This window comes from Schistocerca nitens, chromosome 1 (assembly GCF_023898315.1).
Source record: "Schistocerca nitens isolate TAMUIC-IGC-003100 chromosome 1, iqSchNite1.1, whole genome shotgun sequence".
Classification (NCBI taxonomy): Eukaryota; Metazoa; Arthropoda; class Insecta; order Orthoptera; family Acrididae; genus Schistocerca; species Schistocerca nitens.
Window position 1 is genome coordinate 932,378,993 of NC_064614.1, and position 21,956 is coordinate 932,400,948.

The 21,956-nt window shown below is 41.1% G+C and overlaps 1 protein-coding gene across 1 annotated transcript in view; it reads left to right on the forward strand.

Annotated features, from left to right (window-relative positions):
* The window catches only part of LOC126193758 (transmembrane emp24 domain-containing protein bai), a 41,398-nt gene extending 33,378 nt beyond the window's left edge, over positions 1–8,020 (forward strand). Inside the window, exon 5 of the mRNA XM_049932713.1 lies at positions 6,719–8,020. Coding sequence (XP_049788670.1) covers positions 6,719–6,840 — 122 coding nt within the window. The 3' untranslated portion in view covers positions 6,841–8,020. The remainder of the gene's footprint in view (positions 1–6,718) is intronic.
* The last annotated feature ends 13,936 nt before the right edge of the window (positions 8,021–21,956 follow it).

Genomic DNA, 21,956 nt, shown 5'->3' on the forward strand with positions numbered 1-21,956 from the left:
GCTCCATTGCCCTTGCACGCTGACAAATTAGCGTGCTGTATCATAATTCTTCTATATGATACTCCTGAGCATTTTCATATTGTAACTCATCCACTGTGCTGATTATTTAAAAAAAATCATTGTTGTAATAAAGAGCAAATTAACTAGTTAAACTAAAGATGTGTGAGGGTGGACTTACAATTCTGCTTAATTCATTAATTTAATGGAAACTTTCCAACTGATGATATGTTTTTTGCAATACGACTTTTCAGCTGAAACAAGTTTTTGGTAGCTATCATTGGTGGTTCACATATGTTAGCTAATTTTGTATAGATAAAATTAACATGTTTATTGTGTAGTGATTCTATGTTGTTACAGTTTTCATTGGACTGCTGTATTGGTTTTTAACATATTCTGGAAACCTCAGAGTTTTTTTGAAGAATTGTTGATAAAATTCGTAATATTGTGATGGAAGACAGTTGCAGTGAGAGTGACAAAATTGTTGAAATGATAGTCATGTAATATGAATGGTAACATAATATCCTGAATGAAATTACATCAATGAAAAAGCAGAATGTGTGATGTGATTGTAAGTGTGCAAGGGAGGATATTTGAGAATCGACTCTGGAAAAAACTGAAATTTCTTTTTGGTATCATTATTTGGCTGCAGGTAAAATGGAGCTTTGTATTTATGACTCATATTAAAGGACCTTTTATGTAATGAATTGAAGCAAAAGTGCAAAGATTTACTTCCAAACATGGCTTTGCACCAGGCCAGTACTAAAAGCGTAGTCTAAATGTGTCTCGATAAGGTGGCCGATGAAGAGCTAAAGTGATAGAAATGTAAAGTGGGTATTACACAACTATCTGCCGTGAACAGTACTGGTCTAGCGCGACAACCATCTGACGGTAGATATGTTGAAACTACGAAAATTAGCAGACACATTGTCCATGTGCCAAATTAGAGAGTTCTAAACTGCCATCAATCCCCACTTGCGCAGTAGGCAGCGATAACTCATGCATGTGCAGAAGGGTGTACCACAGTGCTTTCTGCTTGTTGTGTGGTTATTGTTAGGAGGCTAGTGGCTAATTACAGATTTTCATGTTGGAGATTTTTCTGGTTGGGATCTTCCGCATTTTGTTCTTCAGTAAGAAGGTTTCATAAATGCAGGAAAGAATCTTTTGATAGCTTCATATTCTAGAAATCAAGTGGAGCAAAGAGGTGTTAAGCATCTTAAATGAAGCATACAGCGAGGAAAGGTGTATGTATGACCCACTGTATCATAATAACGTAGTCGGAATTGTTTATTTCTGAGTAATATGTATATAACGTTATACGGTGATTTTTGATTTGTATCGTAATGCCTTAGTTCACGAAAGTTCAGGTTTGATTTGATTGCATCTCTTCCTTGATTTCAGCATGCCAGAAAAGAGAAACTGGCAGTGAAAGGGAGAAAGTCCTTGCAGTTTGGCCCAGTGCAACAGACAAGGACTTCAAAACTCTGAGTAGCACATATCTGTAGTCCAAACTTGGGAAAATAACACAAGTACACCTTTAAGTATTGGTCCTTTAAAGTGTTGCAAATTGCAGTGCATGTATCCACAACTACTTTTGAAATGGCAGGCTGTGCCTAAAAGCCACACTCTTTAAGATTACCCAGTTGCCATGAAACGTAATGTTACATCCAGCCTGCAACGTAACAGATCATTTACCGGTATTTTATTCATGATCTAGGCTGGTATAATCACAAAACGTATAATCATATGATTTAATTCCTACTTTCAAGAATGTGAGACAGCCTCCGTCATGACTGTGTCACACTTGCTAATTCCATCTTCTATCACAGACAATAGCTTCTCCAAACAGGCCACGTCCATCCTCACGAAGCTCCGAAATTCATGCGGATCTTAGAGCCTCAGTTCTTTCATTTGCAATGAATATAATCCCCTGCCTTTGCCCCTTCTTTTCAGCTAGTATCAAACTCAACAACGTCTGGCTTTTTGTTTTCGTCATCGCCCTGCCCTAATCCAAAGATTTATTGTCACTACCAGGACAATAGCTTCAAAAACAAGTGGTCCTCTGTTTGCAAAATGTTGTATAAATACATATACATGTGTAACCAAGTGTCATAATATAAAACTAACTGTTGAGTTTGTAATTCAGAACAGTAGTAACCTACATAAGAGAATAAAGATTACTTAATAAACAATAATAATAAACATTTTCTTATGAAATAGGAACCTTGAGTCACATAAATAATTTGAATGGATGACATTTCAATATGTCACACAGTCCCCTTGTGTTTCGTTCGGTAGAATGAACGACTTTACAAGAGATCAGACAGTTCTGTTTGCGTTTTGTGCATCATCACTGTCTACTGCACATACGTGCCAGGTATATCCCGCGTGGATGGTGGAATAGGTCTACGTGAACCAGCCTGTAGTTACAGGTATGCAAGCTAGGGGTACTGGAGCATAGGTCTACAGTTTAGGCGCATTGTGTAATACGGGCTTAATGACAGTGACTAGTGATATTGACCAATTTTCACTTATTAACAACGTCAGCCATCAGACAGCACCAATTGATGTGTGTAACGTGTTCTATGAATAAGGTGATTCCACACTTTCAACATTTCACCAATCATTACTTTCATGGTATCCCAGCATTCCTAGACTTAGATGTCCGAAACACAATGTTATCTGCTTACTACAGCTAACAGGCAACAAGAAATCTCAATACATGAGATTAACACGATATTCAACATTTTTAGATTCTTCTGCTTCATCCATCTTACCAAAAGTTTTCTACCCTCGCTCACATGTGCCTGAGAAGGTCTTTAAAATAGTTGCATACTCTTGTTGTTTCAAAATTTTTGCCTAATTCTGTTTCCTAATTAAAAAGACAAATTGCTTGGGGGGCCATGGGGGGTGGATAATTTTGTTACATGAAGAGGTTGTCATGCTGTCAGTGCAGAAATGTAGACAAATTTCTTTTCCAAGGAATACAAAAAAATTAGTTTTAGTAGATCAGATATGTTGAGCATATCAGATTCGATTGACATGTTTTGTAATTAAAATGTTGTTCACAATTTTTTGCCAAATCTGTAAATCCATCCTCCTGTATGGTCATTTGGGAAAAGTGATTTCTGTAAGAGCATCACAAAATATAGTCGTCTTGACCCTTATTCTCATGCCCACAACTATTTCAGTTGTTTGCAATTTATCAAAAGTACAAAGGTACACTCTTAGGTAACTTGATATGTGGAAAGTCCAGTGCCTACATGACACAGGAGATAAGAATGTACAGTGGAACTTCATTTATCTGGTCCTCATTAATCTGGATCTGAAATTCATCTGTCCTGTTTATAGAAACTACAGTAACTGTACAGTATTGGATATTTCGGAAGTAATAATGGCAACAGTTGATGATGAATAGACACTGGATTACATGCATTTGCATGTTGTATATGCATTTGCATATTTGGCTGCTTTTCACCAGTTATTGTATATTTTAACTAAAAACTTGTGACGAAGCATATTTTCGCTCTATGTTTACAATATTTTAAAAATTTAGGTGGGCGGTCTCTAGTTCGATCAAGTTTTGATGGTCTCACAGATTGACCACAACCTAGAACTGCGTGCAATCGCTAACCGAGAGGCCACTGCCCAGCGAAAACATTACAGAAGAGGAACAGGAACAGCCAGAGAGTCAGTGCTTCTGCGCCCATGCCCCTGGTTAATACACTCAGCTGTGAAACCATACACATCGGCAACAATTAAACTACACAAGCTTTGAGTCACACGTCCATTGTTTCAGTTTAGCTTTCTATTTACTTGTACACAGTTGAACGTATTTACGACATGTAGTGTGTAAAGTGTTGTGCGCCATGCCACCCGAAAAAGAATGTTGTTTCGTGGATAGCTGACCATGTGGGTATGTTGACTGAACTGTTATACATTGTGAAGTTTCTAATAGACCAGAATGTCAAGACAAGTCTTCATATCGCAGGAATGCAGAAGAAAGGCCTAAGAAAACAACTTCTGACAACAGCAATTTGCAGTAGCAGGGATTTGTCCAAAGGTAACAAAAAAAGTCAGTTTAACACGGATCTATGTGAAGTATTCATTTGCAAGCAATATTCCTCTTCACAAACTCGTGAACCCTGTCCTCAAAGGCTTCCTGTGCAAATATTGCTTAAATCAAAGTATACCAGATGAATCAACATTGCATAAAAATTACGTACCGACAGTTTACATAAATGTTCTGAAAGAAATACGCAATGAACTCAAGGACAGCATTATCTGGATTTCAGTTTATGAAACTTCACACACTTGTGGCTGTTACATTGCAAATGTATTTGTTGGTGCTTTAAAAGATGAGCCTTCTTCCTATTCAGCGGCCTGCAAAGAACTTGAAAAAGTAAATCATTCTGCGATTGCCAGATTTGTGAATGAGGGCATTAGAAAAATATTTCCAGAATCATCTGCAGATAATAGGGTGTTCGTGTTTATTTCAGTTGCACCTCTGTATATGATCACAGCAGGAAAATCCCTTTGAGTATTTTATCCCAATTTGATTCATGTGATGTACTTTGCTCATGGAGTACATCACCTTGCTGAAGAATTATGTTCCACGTGTGTGAATGTAAATAAACAGATTTCATCAACAAAGAAAGAGTTTCTGAAGGCTCCTGTCCGCATCAGAACCTACAAACAAAAACTACCAAATGTTACCTTCCGAACCAGTGGTAACTCGTCAGGGTACTTGGGTCGAAGCTGTGTTTTACAATGGACATTTAAAGGTCATCAGAGCGGTAGTAAATGACTTCAATAGTGCAGAGGTCTTGGCAGTTTGCCAGTGCAAGAAAGCTTTTAATGACATTGCTGTGATTAGCACTCATTTTCCCATGTACCTGCAAGTATTAAAAAGCTTGAAACTCAGGGTTTGGCATTGAATGAATCTATTCAGTTAATGAATAAAACTATTCTAGTGAACTCGTCATTGCCAGAAATATTCCCAAGAAAACTTAAAGAAAAGTTTGAAAACATTTTAAACAATAACCCAGGCTTTGAAGCCTTGTGCCAAATTGATAGTTGTATTAATGGGACAGGTGAACTTTTACCAGAAACAATGAATGCCAACATAGCACCCAAATTCAAATACTGCCCAGTTACCTCAGTTGATGTAGAATGGTCCTTTTGTGCTTATAAAAATGTTTTGAGTGATCAAAGACAAAATCTTACTACTGAACATTTGGGACAGTACTTGGTCGTTTATGTTTACAATAGTAGAAAAATGTAAAATAAATTGTAAATAATGCTTTGGTCCAATTGTATAAATTAATAGTTAATGCTGTTCAAAAAAATTTATGATTGTATGTTGCTTTTTAAATAAAATATTACAGAGTTTCTGCATCTCGAAGTTGATGCTTTACATATCAATTGTTTAGCTGCAACTCACTTGCATTGCATAGCTACCATGTTTTTCTATTATTTGATCTTGCATATTTCGGCACTTTTCATGCGTTTGTAAGCATATTTCATGCATATTTTAAAGTTTTTATGATGCATGTAACCTGGTCATCTAATGATGACAATCATTAGGTTTAAATTCAACCTATTGCCATACACAGATTCTGGTACAGTGTCAGTCAGTAAGTTAACATTGAATTGTACGGTACTGTATTGCCTTTGTTCATTGCAAGTGTAAAACAACAACAAAGAGACAAAAGTTGGTAGTGCCTGTGGATGAAAAGATACTCTGCATAGGAAGGATGGAGTAGTATTCTTTAAAAGCATTGCTGCCGAATTTGGTACTGTAACTTTAGTGATTAATCTATGACCAGCCTTTTGTAAGTCCACTATACAATTTGTACATTTAATAGTAAACTAATTCAACTGAACTACTTGACCATAAACCTATGAATCTAGCTCAGCAGAAAGTTGCTGATTATGTCAATGTATAAAACTGTTTTTTTTTTTCCTTCAATATATGCTTAAAATGTGTGTTAAAATTATATGTAGTGTGTTTGCATGACAGTGGGTGTGTTTATGGCACTTAATGTCGTGATTTAGTCAGAATTTTCGGTTTTTTGATAACCTGAATGATCTATGGCCCCACCTAGTCTTGATAAATGAGGTTCCACTGACTATTATTTGAGCATTCACTGTTCATGCACTAGACTGTCAAGACTGTGGCCAATAAAAGCTCTGACAACATAATCGTGAAGGCTGAATTCCCCCCCCCCCCCCCCCCCACACACACACACACACAAAAAAATCACTCTCTGTCTTTCTCTCACCCTTACCCTTCCTTCCCTTCCCCCATCTCGGTATAGAATTCAGTTCCTCTTATTTAACCCGTTGTGAAGTGTGACTTTATTTGAAGAATATGAGAAGAAATGTTTTGATTGTCCCGTAGAAAGCAGTTTTAATAAAAAACAATAAGTTAATGTATTTCATCAGAACCCACAGAATTCCCTACAAATAGAATTACATTGTAAATTCTTGCAATTTGCACAATGAAAGCACATTGGGTATGAAAGAAAAAAAAATAATAAATTTTCCTGATATGATCAAGACAGCCAACAGCATATGATGCTGTCATGTTTACTGTATGCCATAGACATTGTAACTGGATGTAGATTTTTGTTACTTTGCTCTGCTGTTGTGAATGTCTGAATATTTTGCTTTTTATGTGTTGGTAGTATTATTAAGAAGCACGTCTTTTCTTTTGCAGAATCAACAAATAGCCGAGTCCTGTACTTCAGCATTTTCAGTATGTGCTGTCTTTTGGGTTTGGCGACATGGCAGGTTTTGTACCTACGAAGATTTTTCAAAGCCAAGAAACTTATTGAATAATTGTCGTCATTGGTGATTTGGTGTAAATTAACCATAGTGGCTTTGCAATCCTCATGTCTGCTGTTTCTCACTACAGCAGGTGAAGAACTCTGGCAGCACATGAACTTGAGTTGTTTGTGAATTTGATGTGACACGTCATCCATGTGAGTTGAATTGCATTGGACTGTGTGACTTCTTTTAATTGTTTGTTTCGTTTCACTGTGTTGTGCGGATGAATTGTATGATTGCATTGTCACAAGTTGTTACTTACTCGACTGTAAATGTATTTGACAAAACATTCTTCAGAACTTGTGAACCTCATTATCTGTGCTGTCTTAAAAGCTGTTTTGTACAAAAGAACTGAAATTTACAATATTTGTTACAGTGCACATTTTCTTAAAATGTTTGTAACATGCTGTAAATTATTAAAAAATATTTATTTAAGATATTTCGATTTTCTCCATCCTGGAGGTTTATGCACAGTAGTATGAACATAAGTTATGTACAGTAATTGCTTTGCTGAAGAGACTTTTAGTAACGAGACTGATTAGTTAAAAAATGAGCACATGCATTTGATGTCAGAGATCAGAAGTAAGCCAGCTTATGTAAAAGTAGAGTGGCAGATTATGTCAGGTTACTATATTTGAATTGTGCCTTGGATGAAGAAACTACTGAAGAACAAGAGAGGTGTTATGCATTTACTGTTAAAACCATTTGCATTTCAGGAAATCGGGCTAGGCACTATGTCTTCCCATACATATCTCATGACCGTGCGAGGTGGCGCAGTGGTTAGACACTGGACTCGTATTCGGGAGGACGACGGTTCAATCCCGCGTCCAGCCATCCTGATTTAGGTTTTCCGTGATTTCCCTAAATCGCTCCAGGCAAATGCCGGGATGGTTCCTTTCAAAGGGCACGGCCGACTTCCTTCCCCGTCCTTCCCTAATCCGATGAGACCGATGACCTCGCTGTCTGGTCTCCTTCCCCAAAACAACCAACCAACATATCTCATGAAATGACCAGCTGGCAAAATGAAGAAATTTGATCTTATACAAAGGCTTAGCAATAGTCTTGCTCCATGTGCACCATTTGTGAATTGAACATGAAGGCAGACTATTTAGTTGCACAGTGTATTGTCATCCACTTTCTGTGGGACACCTTGTGGTGTATAAATGTAAATAAAGTTGATCTTTCTGAATTATGTCTGAAGTGTCCCATACTGCAAAACATTCACATTCATTTTCCACATTTAAGTCTGGCTTACTAATGAAGTGCGAGACAACAGATCCAAAGGTCTTGCCTTCAACCCCTTGTCAGTACTAAGATTTTTATCTGTCACGTAACAATTATTTCACATCCGACAGTATGGGTTAGTGTGAAAAACATAAAGTTGCATTGTTGTTTCGAGTCCACACAAAACTCTAGATTCCCTTTTAACTAGCTGGGGAACTCGGTTTGAAGGTTGGAGGAAGGCAACAGCATACCACTTCCAGTAGGACCGGACCATGCCTAGTAAATCCATGTGAAGTTGAAACCAACCTTTTAAGTGTAAGGTTTTTCAAGGTACACCATTTGATATTATTTTTGTTGGAGAGGGAGTTTGTATTTTTTAGATTCATTGTTGTTCTGGGCTTCTGTGTCTTCATTTATGTTGCTCGTTTAGTTTTTTCAAGCTGTTATTTGGTTACATGTCCTGATGATCTTTGTTGCAGTGCAGGCTTCTGTGTTCCTCTTGATATTAACACACCAACATTAAAGATGTGAAACAGTTTCATTTCTTGCATGATCCTTAAAAAATTAATGTTGCTATTTTCAGTAGTTTTACAAATTTTACTCATTACATGAAACTAATTGTTCTCAAAAGAGGTACCAACACTGTTGAATAAAATGTACATCATGCTGAGAAATAAATACTCATGTGATTTATATTTTCCAAAAATTTTACATAAGAAATACTGATTAATTTCAAATTATTTTTTAACAAAAGAAAGTGACAATGAGAATAAGAGAAATATTACAAGGAAATAATAGTTAAATTTGAGTCAAAGATTTATTACATTACACTGTTAATTTGCTCTGCCTTGCAGACAACTACATTGTTCCCTATGTACAAAGATACTTTTAAGATATGACACTGTCAGCAGAACTACTGTTTGTAACTGTAGTAAGGGAATGAAATATCAAAATTAACCTAAATATGACCCAGTCTGCAGTAGTGAAATATCTGAGTTCAAAAGTTTTTACCTACTACAGCATCAAGTCAGTTTGAAATATAGGCATAATTTTATCACCACTAAATGTGTGGCACACTTATACCACCTTCCATTATGGTAACATCTACTACTGCTACTAATTATTATTATTATTATTATTATTATTATTATTATTATTATTATTATTATTATTATTATTTGTTTCTGCTTCCAATAATGGCACTAAATTTTTCAACTATGGCTCTTTGGAGACAGTCAACTTCAGTTGCTATTGAGATGAGTCAACTATGTGTGATGCATTGGGGTCCTCAAAATTTCAGACTCACTCCAGTGTAGCAGTGAAATTTTCCGATTAATCACTGCTTTACATTGGTAGGTAATGAGTGTTACAGTGTGCATAGGAGAACTTAAGAACTGAATGTTAGTGGGTCTCTTCAAGACACAATTTTCGTCTTTCAGAAGGATGAGAAAGTTTTAAGAGGAGTTTTTGTCTACATCATGAGAAATCCTACATTTTGTCCTAATTATTGATATTCGGGTAGTTCCTATCACTATTTCACCCAAGAAAGTAACAATTGTTGGCGACTACCATTGTGCGTATTACAGAAAACCACATATCTTGTTGTCCACTGACAAATGGCTTTTATAAATCTGTATATCAAGACAGTTCTGATTAAAAAACTTACAATGTATGCTTATTGTGCAGCCAAATGGACATGTTTGAACTTGAGACAGTTTAGGTGTGAATAGGTTAGAATGATCCACTATGCCAGTGTCTTATCAATAAACATGGCCTTTGCAGAATAGGCAATATTGTCTGACCCATCTGATGAAATTGGGAGGGATCGTAAATTTCAGTTTTTGTATAAAAGTAGGCAGTTTCTGGCTGTGGATATGACTGAATCTAAATATTGTTAGTTTAAAGGAGACCACTCATTGAAAAGCAGAAGTGTTGAGTTGTCAATAGGTACACACAAAAAGAAAACTTGTTACCTTTCAGAGTAATCCTTTTCCAAGTTTGAGTAAAATAATACAGAAAACACACAAATGTAAACACTGCTCTTTGACTAATAATACCCGGTACATTCATAGAGCTATGTCACATCTCATGCTGATGTGTGTGGTGAAAAGGGCACACTATCTACATTGAAATGTATGAAGTATTATAAAAAGTAACCTGTGCATATTAGTGGCACAACATACACTTACTACTGCACTGTATGTAGAAATCAGTCAATAGAAGCATGTCAAGTATGTAATTTCCTCTGCTCTACTTATAATACCAAATTCGTATGAGGCAGAAGAATATTTCACATATAAATATTTCACTTCATCTCTAGGTATACTTTTACTGAATACAAAATCCACAGACTGACTGTACATCCATCCAGAGATGGGAAGGCAGTGAAATACGCAGGTATTTGGCCATTTTTGTAGCACTGCTTTATTGTGCATAACAATCTTCATAATGTATTTAAAAAAAAAATTAAAAGCAGTATTATTTGGTCTATCCATAGAACACCTCAAGATTTTTAGCAGTGCACAGTATAGGATCTGGTGAGCCCATCACATTTTTCAGTTCCCATCTCAGAATCATTTGGATAATTGTGAAATGGAGTCTCATGGTGCAATGAGAAATCCCTATTCAGTTTCCTCATCACACTGATTTTCACCAGTTGTAGTAGACTCCAGCATCCAAAACTTTTGCTACTTGTAGTTTCACCTCCGTGTAATACGAGGATAATTCTTTATTAGTAACTTCACTGCAGCAGACAGCATAACAGAAACTCTCTGGTTCAAGTAAGATAGATAGGGTATGAATTTCTCAGTATCTTATGAGTTGCGATTATCGTGTCTCCTTTGCCTGTTGTTTAATTTCTGAATATATAGAGAATGGCTTATTTAGCAGTATTAACTATGTATGAAATACTGAAACACACACTGCAATGGAAGGCTGTAGGAAAACGATAAAAATGTTACCAAACTATCTGAAAATGTATGCATACACTTGTAAGACTGGGCTATTACAACCCATTGACAGGAATGTCACTCAAATACATAGTTTATGTAATGTTGTTTACAGTGAAGTGAATCTTGTGACATTATTACTCTGGTGAAATGATGTGTTGCACAAGCACTTTTTGAACCGACAAATGATGATTGCCACTATAAAAAGTTTTTTTAGTAATGAACTGGATAATGTAATGTTTGGATGTATATTTTATTTATTCATGTGCATCATGAAATGGATGGACACAGCATATCTTCAAGCCAGTACGATGACAATGTTGTACCATGTTTGCAGTACCTGTTGGTTGGGCAGTTTATTCCATGTAGTCAGGTCCTGCCTTGGAAATAACGGTGCATGCCATAGAGGAAGAGTGCCTGTGACAATGCTTATGACATCACAGGGACGAGAGCCAACTTGCTACAATTAAGCAATGTAGGAAAAGATAGATCGTTACTTACAGTAAAGATAACACGCTAAGTTGCAGACAGGCACAATTACACACACAAATGCTTTTGGCCATAGCCTTCATTGTAGAAAGAACAACACACAACATTCTCACACACAAGAAAGCACACCTCGTGCATACGTGAGTGCAATCTCGGGTAGCTCTGGCCATAATGCAACTATCACATGGGATGATAGCAGCAATATAGCCGGGGCGAAGAAGGGGAAGGTATAGCAGTGTATGGGTGGAGGAGTGCTGTCTGGCAGAGTCTGCAGGGACTACAGGGAAAGCAGGAGGGAAATACGGAAGCGTCCGTTCCCGCCCCTCTGCTTTGACCCATGACGTCACAAATATGGCGGAAACAAAAACAAACACACACACTTTCCACAAGAAGCCTAATGACACTAACGGGACAAGCGCGGGAAATGGGGTGTTTTGGGTGGGGGGCAAACTAAATATAAACAAACTTAGACGCCTTGCGTAGCTACGTGTAAGTGAAGACAGCTATGCATGAATACCCACCCACCTCCCCAGGAGTTGTAACCCCTGCAACCCATAGAAGATAAAGATGCTTCAGTAGCTGATTAGTGCTTTTGTCTTTTGAAAAAAAAATCTCACAGGATAGAACGAACAGATCAGAAAAGTAAATAAAATAAGATAAAACAGAACTGGAGACAGCCACACTCAAACCAAACTCCGCGCCGTCATGACGTCACACACAAGAACACCCTTACGTCACGGGTCAAAGCCGATGCGTGGGATCGGACGCTTCTGTTGACCCAGCAGGAGGTTTTGGGGCATGGAGATGGGGAAAACAGGATGAAAAAAGAATGGACTGGAGAAAGATGGGCGGGTGCATTGGGAGAGAGTGGCAAACAGACTGTAAGAGATGGGAATGGGGAGGAGTTGATGTGACAGTGGTTGGAAACTGGTGGGTGGAGGGTGTTGGGACAGTATCTTACCTTAGGTTGAGGCTAGGATATTTATGGGAGCAGAGAATGTGTTGTAAGGAGAACTCCCATCTGTGCAGTTCAGAAAACTGGTGGTGCAGTGAAGTATCCAGATGGCTCAGGTAGTGAAGCAGCCATTGAATCAAGTGTGTTATGCTCATCTGCATGTTGTGCCACAGGGTGGCCTACTTTGCTCGTGACCACAGTTTAGCTGTGGCCGCTCATCCTGGTGGACAACTTGTTGGTAGTTACACTAATATAAAACATTGTGCAATCATTGCTGCAGAGATTGTAAATAACATGGCTGCTTTCGCAGGTAGCTTGGCCCCTGATGGGGTAGGATAAACGTGTGACAGCACTGGAATAGGAAGTGCAGGGTTAGTGGATTGGGCAGGTCTTGCACATGAGTCTTCTGCAGGGGTAGGATCCTTGTGACAAGGGATAGGGATAGGGATTGGGAGTGCCGTAGGTACAGACTAGGATGTTGTGGCGGTTGGGTGGGCTATTGACGACCATTTTAGGAGGGATGGTAAGGAGTTTGGGTAGGATTCCCCTCATTTCAGGGCATGATGATAGGTAATCAAAGCCCTAGCAAACGATCAGGTTCAGGTCAAGTGCGGGTTGTTGATGGGTGACAGGGCCACTTCTTTGTGGCTGGTTTTGGGGGTGGTGGGAGGATTTGGGATGAGAGGAAATGGCACAGGAAATTTGTTTGTGGACTAGGTCAGGGGGATAGTGCCTGTCTGTGAAGGCCTTGGCGAGACCCTCTGCATACTGGACAAGTGGGTCCTTGTCACTGCAGATATGCTGTCCCTGGGTAGCCAGGCTGTATGGGAGGTAGTTCTTGGTATGAAAGCTATCAAAGTACAGGTACTGTTGATGGTTAATGGGCAGAGGTGTGGTTGGAGCCATCAGGTAGTAGTAGGTCAACGAGTAGAAAGGTGGCATACTGCGTTGAGGAGGACCGGCTGAAGCGGGTTGGAGAAAAAAAAGGTGTTGAGGTTGTGAAAAAAGGATACATTTAGTTGACACAATATACCAGACAGAATGAGAAGCCTCTCATTTATTTTGAGACTTGCATGTTGGATTCGTTCTCTTAACTTCCAGCAGTAAGTGCAGCACTTCGAGGAACGAAGTTTGACTGGAAGAGGTTGGTGAGTGTACTGAAATAGTAAGGTGAACAAGACTGAATAATAGGAAGTCTTAGCTCCCCATCAGAACGTTACTTCGCCAATCGATATCACAGTGAAGAACTAGTGGAATACCACTTGCGGCAACCGTTGACAACAACCAGAACGTATACAGCTAGGACTAAATAAAATTTATGAAGCACAACAAATTTTAAAGAAAGCTGGTGGAGTTTATGAGTATGGAGATTTGTGGCTGTAGATATGTTGTCAATAATGACAGATATCAACAGCCAAGAATACCTTCAAAGAGGCAGTACTTTCTGCAATCATGGTGTCATCTTGACGTCACATGCACTACGGTATCACAAGGCTCACTGCGGGACCACCAACCGATTTGGGAGGCACCATATTTATTTTGGCATATCCAACTGTTTTGTATTACAACTTGCAGTATGCCATTTCAAGGCAATGGCTCATTGAAAATGTATTGTAAACATGTCACCCTTATCATTAAATGTCAGTTAATACCTCAACGATACAAGCCTCGAAGAGATACTATGATAACAGAGACTTAAAGACAATTATCGCATGAATAGGCAATAGTGTAATGGACAAATAAGGTCGTGGTGTATGGAGTTGAAGAATGTAAGTTTACCTCTCACAAAATACTAATATTTTATATTACTGTTGTCAACACCTTATTGGCTTTTACTATGAATGTAATACAAGTATTTCTGCAATATTCAATGTAATTTTAACATCTGCGCCTGATCAGAAAATTAAAGATGAAATGTGTATTTGATTGTTTATTTCTGAAAGTGTGGCGACTTCAGAGTGTGTGGTTAGGCAGGAACCTAAGAGGTCAGCTTAAATTGCTGCAAGTGAAATGATGGACAATAACATTATATTCTTCCTTGTTACTAATATTTCATTTCACACATCCTTGTGTAAACCAGTGACTCTTCCGGTTGGTATATTTCTGCCGGTAAAGTGATGTGTTACCCATGTTAGAGAGGTCCACATCGAAAGCTTACGAATGTCGATAGCAGTTCCTGCCATTGTCAATACTGCACTTGAAGTCAAAATGTCACATTTGCAGGAAGTGTTCTGAGACTAACATTAGCTGTAAGAATAAGGGGAGCTGTCATGACGTCAAAAACTTGTAGCCGATGTTCGCCATCTTAGGTGCCCGAAACCCTTACCTTCAGGTGTTTTTGTTATTTCAAGTCGTGAAGGTTGTTACATCAAAAATACCACCTTACATTGTTTGTGGGTGAACTAATAGTTCAGATTGTCCATTGTTGTTTCGCGATATTAATAAATTAAGAAACCCCCTTCGTGTCTGGGGGTTAGAATAGGCCTAAGGTATTTCTGCCTGTCATAAGAGGCACCTAAAAGGAGTTTCACATGTTTTGGCCTTTACGTGATGGTCCCCTGTAGGGTTTGATCTCCATTCTTCAAAAATTTTCCCGATGAGCAAGCCAATTGAGGAAGTGCTTTGAGATCTTTAGCCCACTTTATCGTCGTCACATTGCGGTACTGCTCATTCTCGATCTCTTGGGCGTGGACACCTTCCTGGGTGCGTTTTCCGCCATGCACTATGCAGTGTCGCTTTCTGCGTCGATGATGACCATGCACTTCTTTGCACCTGATAACCAGCACAGTAGCCAGTCCGTTGTGGTGGGGCCGCCATGTACCCTGTTTGTTGTAGCCCCCTGACCACACAGGGATCATTACGCTGATGCCTGTGCCGTTAACTCCCCATGTATGCCAACGAGTAGGTGCCCAACCCCTGGGGCACTGGGACTCCTGACAATGGCCATCCTGCCAGGTGGCCTTTGCTGCAGCTGGGTGACACCCGTGGGGAGGGCTTCGGGTCAGAGTGGGTGGCGTCAGGGTGGATGACTCGTGATGAAGTGTAGTCCACCAGCAGTCTCTAAGTGATAATGAGTTCAATTCAATGCAACTGAAGTATGGCCCCAAATTGTTCCTCTCCCTGACCACACCATGTGAGGAACGTGCTCTACCTCCCATCTGTGTCCACTGCGGAGAGCACCATATGCCTTGCCCGCCTGACCGCAAGATTCTCCAGAAAGAAAGGAAAATCATGGAGTACAAGACCCTGGACCGACTGACCTACACTGAGGCTAAGAGAAAGTTTGAATGCCTGCATGCTGTGCGTATGACATCATCTTACGCCGCCGCTACAACAGTTCTGGCACCATCAGCTCCGCCAACCCAAGTCACCTCTCAGAGCCAGAAGACTACACCTGCCCCCTTGATGGTGGGGGGCATTTCCCTCTCTGTTGCTCGTGCACCACCTACTTCGGGAGCAGCTTCTCTTGCTAGGAAGGGGTCCCTTGGGTCACTCCTTTCCCAGGTTTCTGCTAGTGGGGAAAAACGACACCCACCAGTGGATGAAGAGCCCAAAAGCAGCTGGTTGTAGGGCTTCACGCTCATCCTCAGTTCCGGAGACTGAGCCAGTGAAGCACTCCCAGCCAGGGAAACCCAAGACCCAAGAAGCAGCAATAGAAATCCGAAAAGAAAACCCCTAAGACCAAGGAAATTGTGGTGGCACCCACACCACCGCTACCTAAAAGCTTTGTGTCTGAGGATGGGATGGAGATATTTGTGTCTGCTGAGGACTTAGATCTCGCCAGACCCTCAGACAAAATGGATATAGACCGCTCAGGAAAAAAGTCAGTGGCAGCAGGTGACCATGAGGGGTTAACTGCCTCATTGAATGTTCCATGCCTTCCCAGTGTAATGATGACATCATCCTCCAGTGGAATTGCGGTAGTTTTTTCCACCGCCTGCCTGAGCTATGGCAATTGTTAAGCTTCACACCTGCTATCTGCATTGCCCTCCAGGAAACTTGGTTCCCGGCAATGCGGACCCCTGCCCTCTGCGGCTATAAGGGGTATTACGGGAACCGTAGTGACTATAATCGAGTGTTAGATGGAGTTGTGTTTATGTCCTAAACTCGGTCTGTAGTGAACATGTGCCCCTTCAAACCCCTCTTGAAGCTGTGACTGTCAGAATAAGAACGACACAGGAAATAACTGTCTGCAATGTATATCTCCCTCCAGATGGTGCAGTACTCCTGAATGTATTAGCTGCACTGATTGATCAACTCCTTAAACCTTTCCTACTTTTGGGAGATTTTACTGCCCATAACCCTTTTGTGGGGTGATACCATGCTTACTGGCCGAGGCAGAGATGTTGAAACTTTACTGTCTCAGTTTGACCTCTGCCTCTTAAATACTGGGTCTGCCACACGTTTCAGTGTGGCCCATGGTAGTTATTCGGTCATTGATTTATCAATTTGAAGACGAGGACCTCTCCCATCCATCCACTGGAGAGCACATGACGATCTGTGTGGTAGTGACCACTTCCCCATCTTCCTTCACTGCCCCAGCGTCAGGCCCACGGAAAACAGTATCAAGAAGGTACTGTCTCATATGCCAATTGAAAAAGCAGGCAGTACCACACCTCCAGAAACTCAGAGTTTGTCACCTCCTGTCAATGCTGATTTAACCAGTGACCCATTGTTGGTCAGCCCAGTTTGCTTGCAGACTTAAAAAAACATCAGTACTGAGTATTAGAAAGACATTACTTTGCCTGCATTCTGTGAGTAGTAATAGATCGTCAGTTTACTTGCATATAGGAGGCACAACAAGTTAAATAATAGTTCTCTTTGTTGTAGAAATAAAGTGTTATATTAATCTTAATGTGTTTTGTAGATGATTTTGGATTCCTGCAACCTACCTTCACTGTACTCTGCTCTGTCGCAGCATGGGACTAATATGTCAGGCCCACAGACGCCTACCCAGATGGGGTATAAACAAGGTGGACTGGGAGACTTTCACCGCTGAATCTCCCCCACACGGTAACATCGATGTGATGGTTGAGCAGGTGACTACAACAATTGTTTCTGCGGCAGAAAACGCGATCCCCCGCTCTTTAGGGTGCCCAAGGCGTAAAACAGTCCCTTGGTGGTCGCCGAAAGTCGCTGAAGCAATTAAGGAGCATTGGCGAGCTCTACAGTGGCATAAGCAGCACCCTTCCCTGGAGCACCTCATAGCCTTTAACCAGTTCCGTGCCCGTGTTCGCTACCTTATCAAACAGTGGAAGAAGGGGTGTTGGGAGAGATACATCTCAACCATTGGGTGCCATATGTCACCTTCCCAAGTCTGGGTAAAGATCAAACGTCTTTTCGTGTACCAGTCCCAACAAGTGTTCCCAGTGTTACCATAAATGGCGTGTTATCTACCAATGCAAACGCGATTGCCGAGCACTGCTGAACAGCTTGCTCGAGTGTCTGTGTCAGAGAATTACCCCCCCCCCCCCTCCTCCCCAGCATTTCACACACTCAAATGACGGCTGGAAGGGAACGTCCTCTCATTCACTGTACGCCACAGTGAATGCTATAACTCCCCATTTACAGAGTGGGAACTCCTCAGTGCCCTTGCACATGGCTAGAACACAGCTCCTGGGCCTGATAGGATCCACGGCCAGTTGATTAAACATCTCTCATCTGACTACAAGCGACATCTCCTCATCATCTTCAACCGAATCTGGTGCTATGGCGTCTTTCCATCCCAATGGCGGGAGAGCACCATCAACCCGGTGCTCAAATCTTGTAAAAACCCGCTTGATGTGGATAGCTATCGGCCCATCAGCCTCACCAACGTTCTTTGTAAGCTGCTGGAACGTATGGTATGTCAGCAGTTGGATTAGGTGCAAGGGTCACTCTACCACTGATGATCTTGTGTCCATCGAGTCTGCCATCCAAACAACCTTTTCCAGACAGCAACACCTGGTTGGCACCTTGTTTCACTTACATAAAGCATATGACACTATCTGGCGACATCATATCCTTGCCACATTGTATGAGTGGTCTGCTCCCGATTTTTATCCAAAACTTCCTGTCGCTCCGTACTTTCCGTGTCCAAGTTGGTGCCTCCCATAGTTCCATCCATATCCAGGAGAATGGAGTCTCGCAGGGCTCTGTATTAAGAGTGTCTCCATTTTTAGTGGCCATTAACGGTCTAGCAGCAGCTGTCGGGCCCTCCGTCTCACCTTCCCTATATGCAGACGACTTGTGCATTTCGTACTGCTGCTCCAGTATTGGTGTTGCTGAGCGGTGCCTACAGGGAGCCATCCACAAGGCGGAGTCATGGCTCTAGCCCACGGCTTTCAGTTTTCGGCTGCAAAGTCATGTGTAATGCACTTTACCTTAATGACGATCCACTCACTGTAGTGGAGACATATCGATTCCTAGGACTCGTTTTCGATGCTCGATTGACTTGGCTCCCTCATCTTCGTCAGCTTAAAAAGAAGTGCTGGCAGCACCTCAATGCCCTCCATTGCCTGAGCAACACCAATTGGGGCGCAGATCACTCTACGCTGCTGCAGCTCTACAGAGCCCTTGCCAATTCCGAATTGATTATGGGAGTGTGGTTTATGGTTTGGCAGCGCCTTCAGCATTGCATTTACTCTACCCTGTGCACCACTGTGGGGTTCAAATAGCGACAGGAGCTTTTAGGACGAGTCCGGTGACCAGCATACTGGTGGAGACTGGTGTCCCTCCATTGCAGATCAGACGTGCACAACTGCTCGCCAGTTACACACCACACATTTGTAGTTCCCCTGAGCATTTGAATTACTGTCTCCTGTTCCCACCCGTGGCAGTCCATCTCCCACATTGGTGGCCCAGGTCTGGGATAATGACTGCAGTTTGTGTGTGGTCGCTTCTCTCCGAACTGGAGTCCTTCCATTTACCACCTCTACTTGGGGTCCATTCACGTATGCGTCCATGGTGACGCCTTGGCCACAGCTCCATCTGGACCTTCATGTGGCCCTATGGATTCTATTAACCCTGCAGCTCTCTGCTGTGACTTCCTCTCGATTCTTGATGTGTTCTGGGGCTCTGAAGTGGTTTACACCGACAGCTCAATGGCTGATGGTCGCGTTGGCTTTGCCTACATTCACGGCGGCGTATTCAACAGCATTCCTTACCCGATGGCTGCAGTGTATTCACTGCAGGGCTGGTGGCCATTTCTTGTGCACTTCAGTATCTCCTTTAACGCCGCGGGGAGTCTTTTCTTTTATGTACTGACTCCTTGAGCAGCCTGAAAACTATCGACCAATGCTACCCTTGTCATCCTTTGGTAGCGTCTATCGATGCCCTGGAATGATCCAGTCGTTCATTGGTGTTCGTCTGGACCCTTGGTCGTGTCAGAATCCCAGGAAATGAACTTGCTGAAAGGCTGGCCAAACAGGCTACATGGAAACCACTTCTGGAGATGGACATCCCCTCCAACTGACCTGCATTCGTTATTACACTGTATGGTTTTTCAGCTTTGGGAGATGGAATGGCAAAATCTCAGTACCACAACAAACTGTGTGCAATTAACGGGACCACAAATGTGTGGAAGTCCTTGATGAGGGCGTCTCGCAGGGACTCTGTGGTTCTCTGCAGGCTCCACATTGACCATGCATGGGCGAACCATGGCTACCTCCTGCACCGTGAAGACCCACCTCAGTGTTAGTGTGGTGCCCCGTTGACAGTGGCCCATATTCTTCTGCTATGTCCTTCTTTGGCTGCCCTGAGACTTCATCTTTGGTTGCCAGACTCGTTATCATTGATTTTAACAGACAACACCTCTTCGGCTGATTTGGTTTTATGTTTCATCTGTGAGGGTGTGTTTTATCATTCGATCTGAGTTTTAGCGCCTGTCCTTTGTCCTTCTTGTGTTCTCCACCCTAGTGCTTTTAGGGTGAAGGTTTTGATGTGTTGCAGGGTGGCTGGCGTTTCCTTTTTATTTTCGTGGTCGTCTAGCCACTGTAATCTCTTCCTTGTTTTACTCTCTTTTAACTGTTTCTTGTATCTCTCTGTTGTTCTCATGTCCTCTTTTGTTGCTTTTAGTGTTTGTTGCCTTTCCTTTGTTCTTGTGGTCTTTCCGTTTTGTATTGTATATCTCATCTATTTTATTCTCACACTTTTGGCGTTGTTTTATTATGAACAAGGGACCAATGACCTCGTAGTTTGGTCCCTTTCCCCCCTCTTTTCAACCAACCAACCAAAATAAGAAAGCACACGAATACTGAAGGAATAAAATGATAGCTGTCTGCCTTAATATGCTTCATGGGTTGAAATATTGGGAAGTGTAAGATTCTTCTGATAATTCACACAGATTGCTTTTGTTAATCGCAATTTTTTGGACATTTAATGTCGTAAGACTTGTCTACTTTCCTGTTATGTAGTTTCTGCTTATTCGACATTTGTATCTGAGGTGCATATTTCTCGGTGTCCGTCTGAACAGTCGCCTCTAAATTTGTCACACACTGAACATGTGTAAGTTCTGGGGTACGCAAAACTTAAGTTGTTGTTCATCACAAAAATCAATAGATATTGTACGTTTGATGCAAAGTTTAGAGGATATTTCTCTGAATATAACTTGCAACTTCTGAATGTTAAGTTCTTCTGGTAAACATATCCATTGGCCATCGGGAATGGTACAATGTAATTTGCGATCTCTCACTGGCTGTACATGTTGACACACTTTAGATACGGTTTCTCCTCTAAGTTTGTTTGGTCTAGTGCTATGTCTTCCTCTGGTCTCAACATTTGCTTTCCTTGTAGTTGTCATTCCCTTTTTAAGAGTAGTAAGATGTGTTGGTGATGGCATGCAATGTCAAGAATGCTTGTTGATATGCCTGAACATCCTGTATTTGTCCATCTCTATTAATACGCTCGTTATAGACATAGGAAAAAAGCATGGTATATAGCTTCATCTGGACTTTCCTTTGGCCTGTTTTGCATCACAGGCTTTACACTCATAAGAGCAGAGATTTGTATATCATAGGAAGTCATCTGTCTGTATTCCTTTATTAATTTACTCCTTTCTGTAAATGGCACATCTCAACCATAAGCACTTACAGTTGTCACCTGTCACAAGGCTCAGGGCCTGTTATCTTTTTGAAGAATGAGAGGTACGGTCCAACTCTTTTCTTTTCCTTGTACTTGTATTCTACGCAGGACAGGAATGTTCATTCCCTGACATTTCTGCTCCTTCATTTCACTTAAGAAATAACTTCATGCACAATCTCAGTAACAGATGGGTGTTTCTGCTCAACTTACTGAAGAAAACTACCTTCCAACCTCTTCAGATGCACATTGTGGCGCAATGTTATGTCTGTCATTGCTTTATTACTAATCAATGTAACAATTCGAACTTTGTATACAATGTGTGAGTGACTGCAAGTATTGTTGAAAAGCCAGTAACTTGAAGTTACAGCATTGTAAGATGAAACATAAAAGGAGAAGAAAAGATCTCTAAGTAGGAAATGGATCTTAGTCGTTCTTCCTCAGCACTGAGTGGA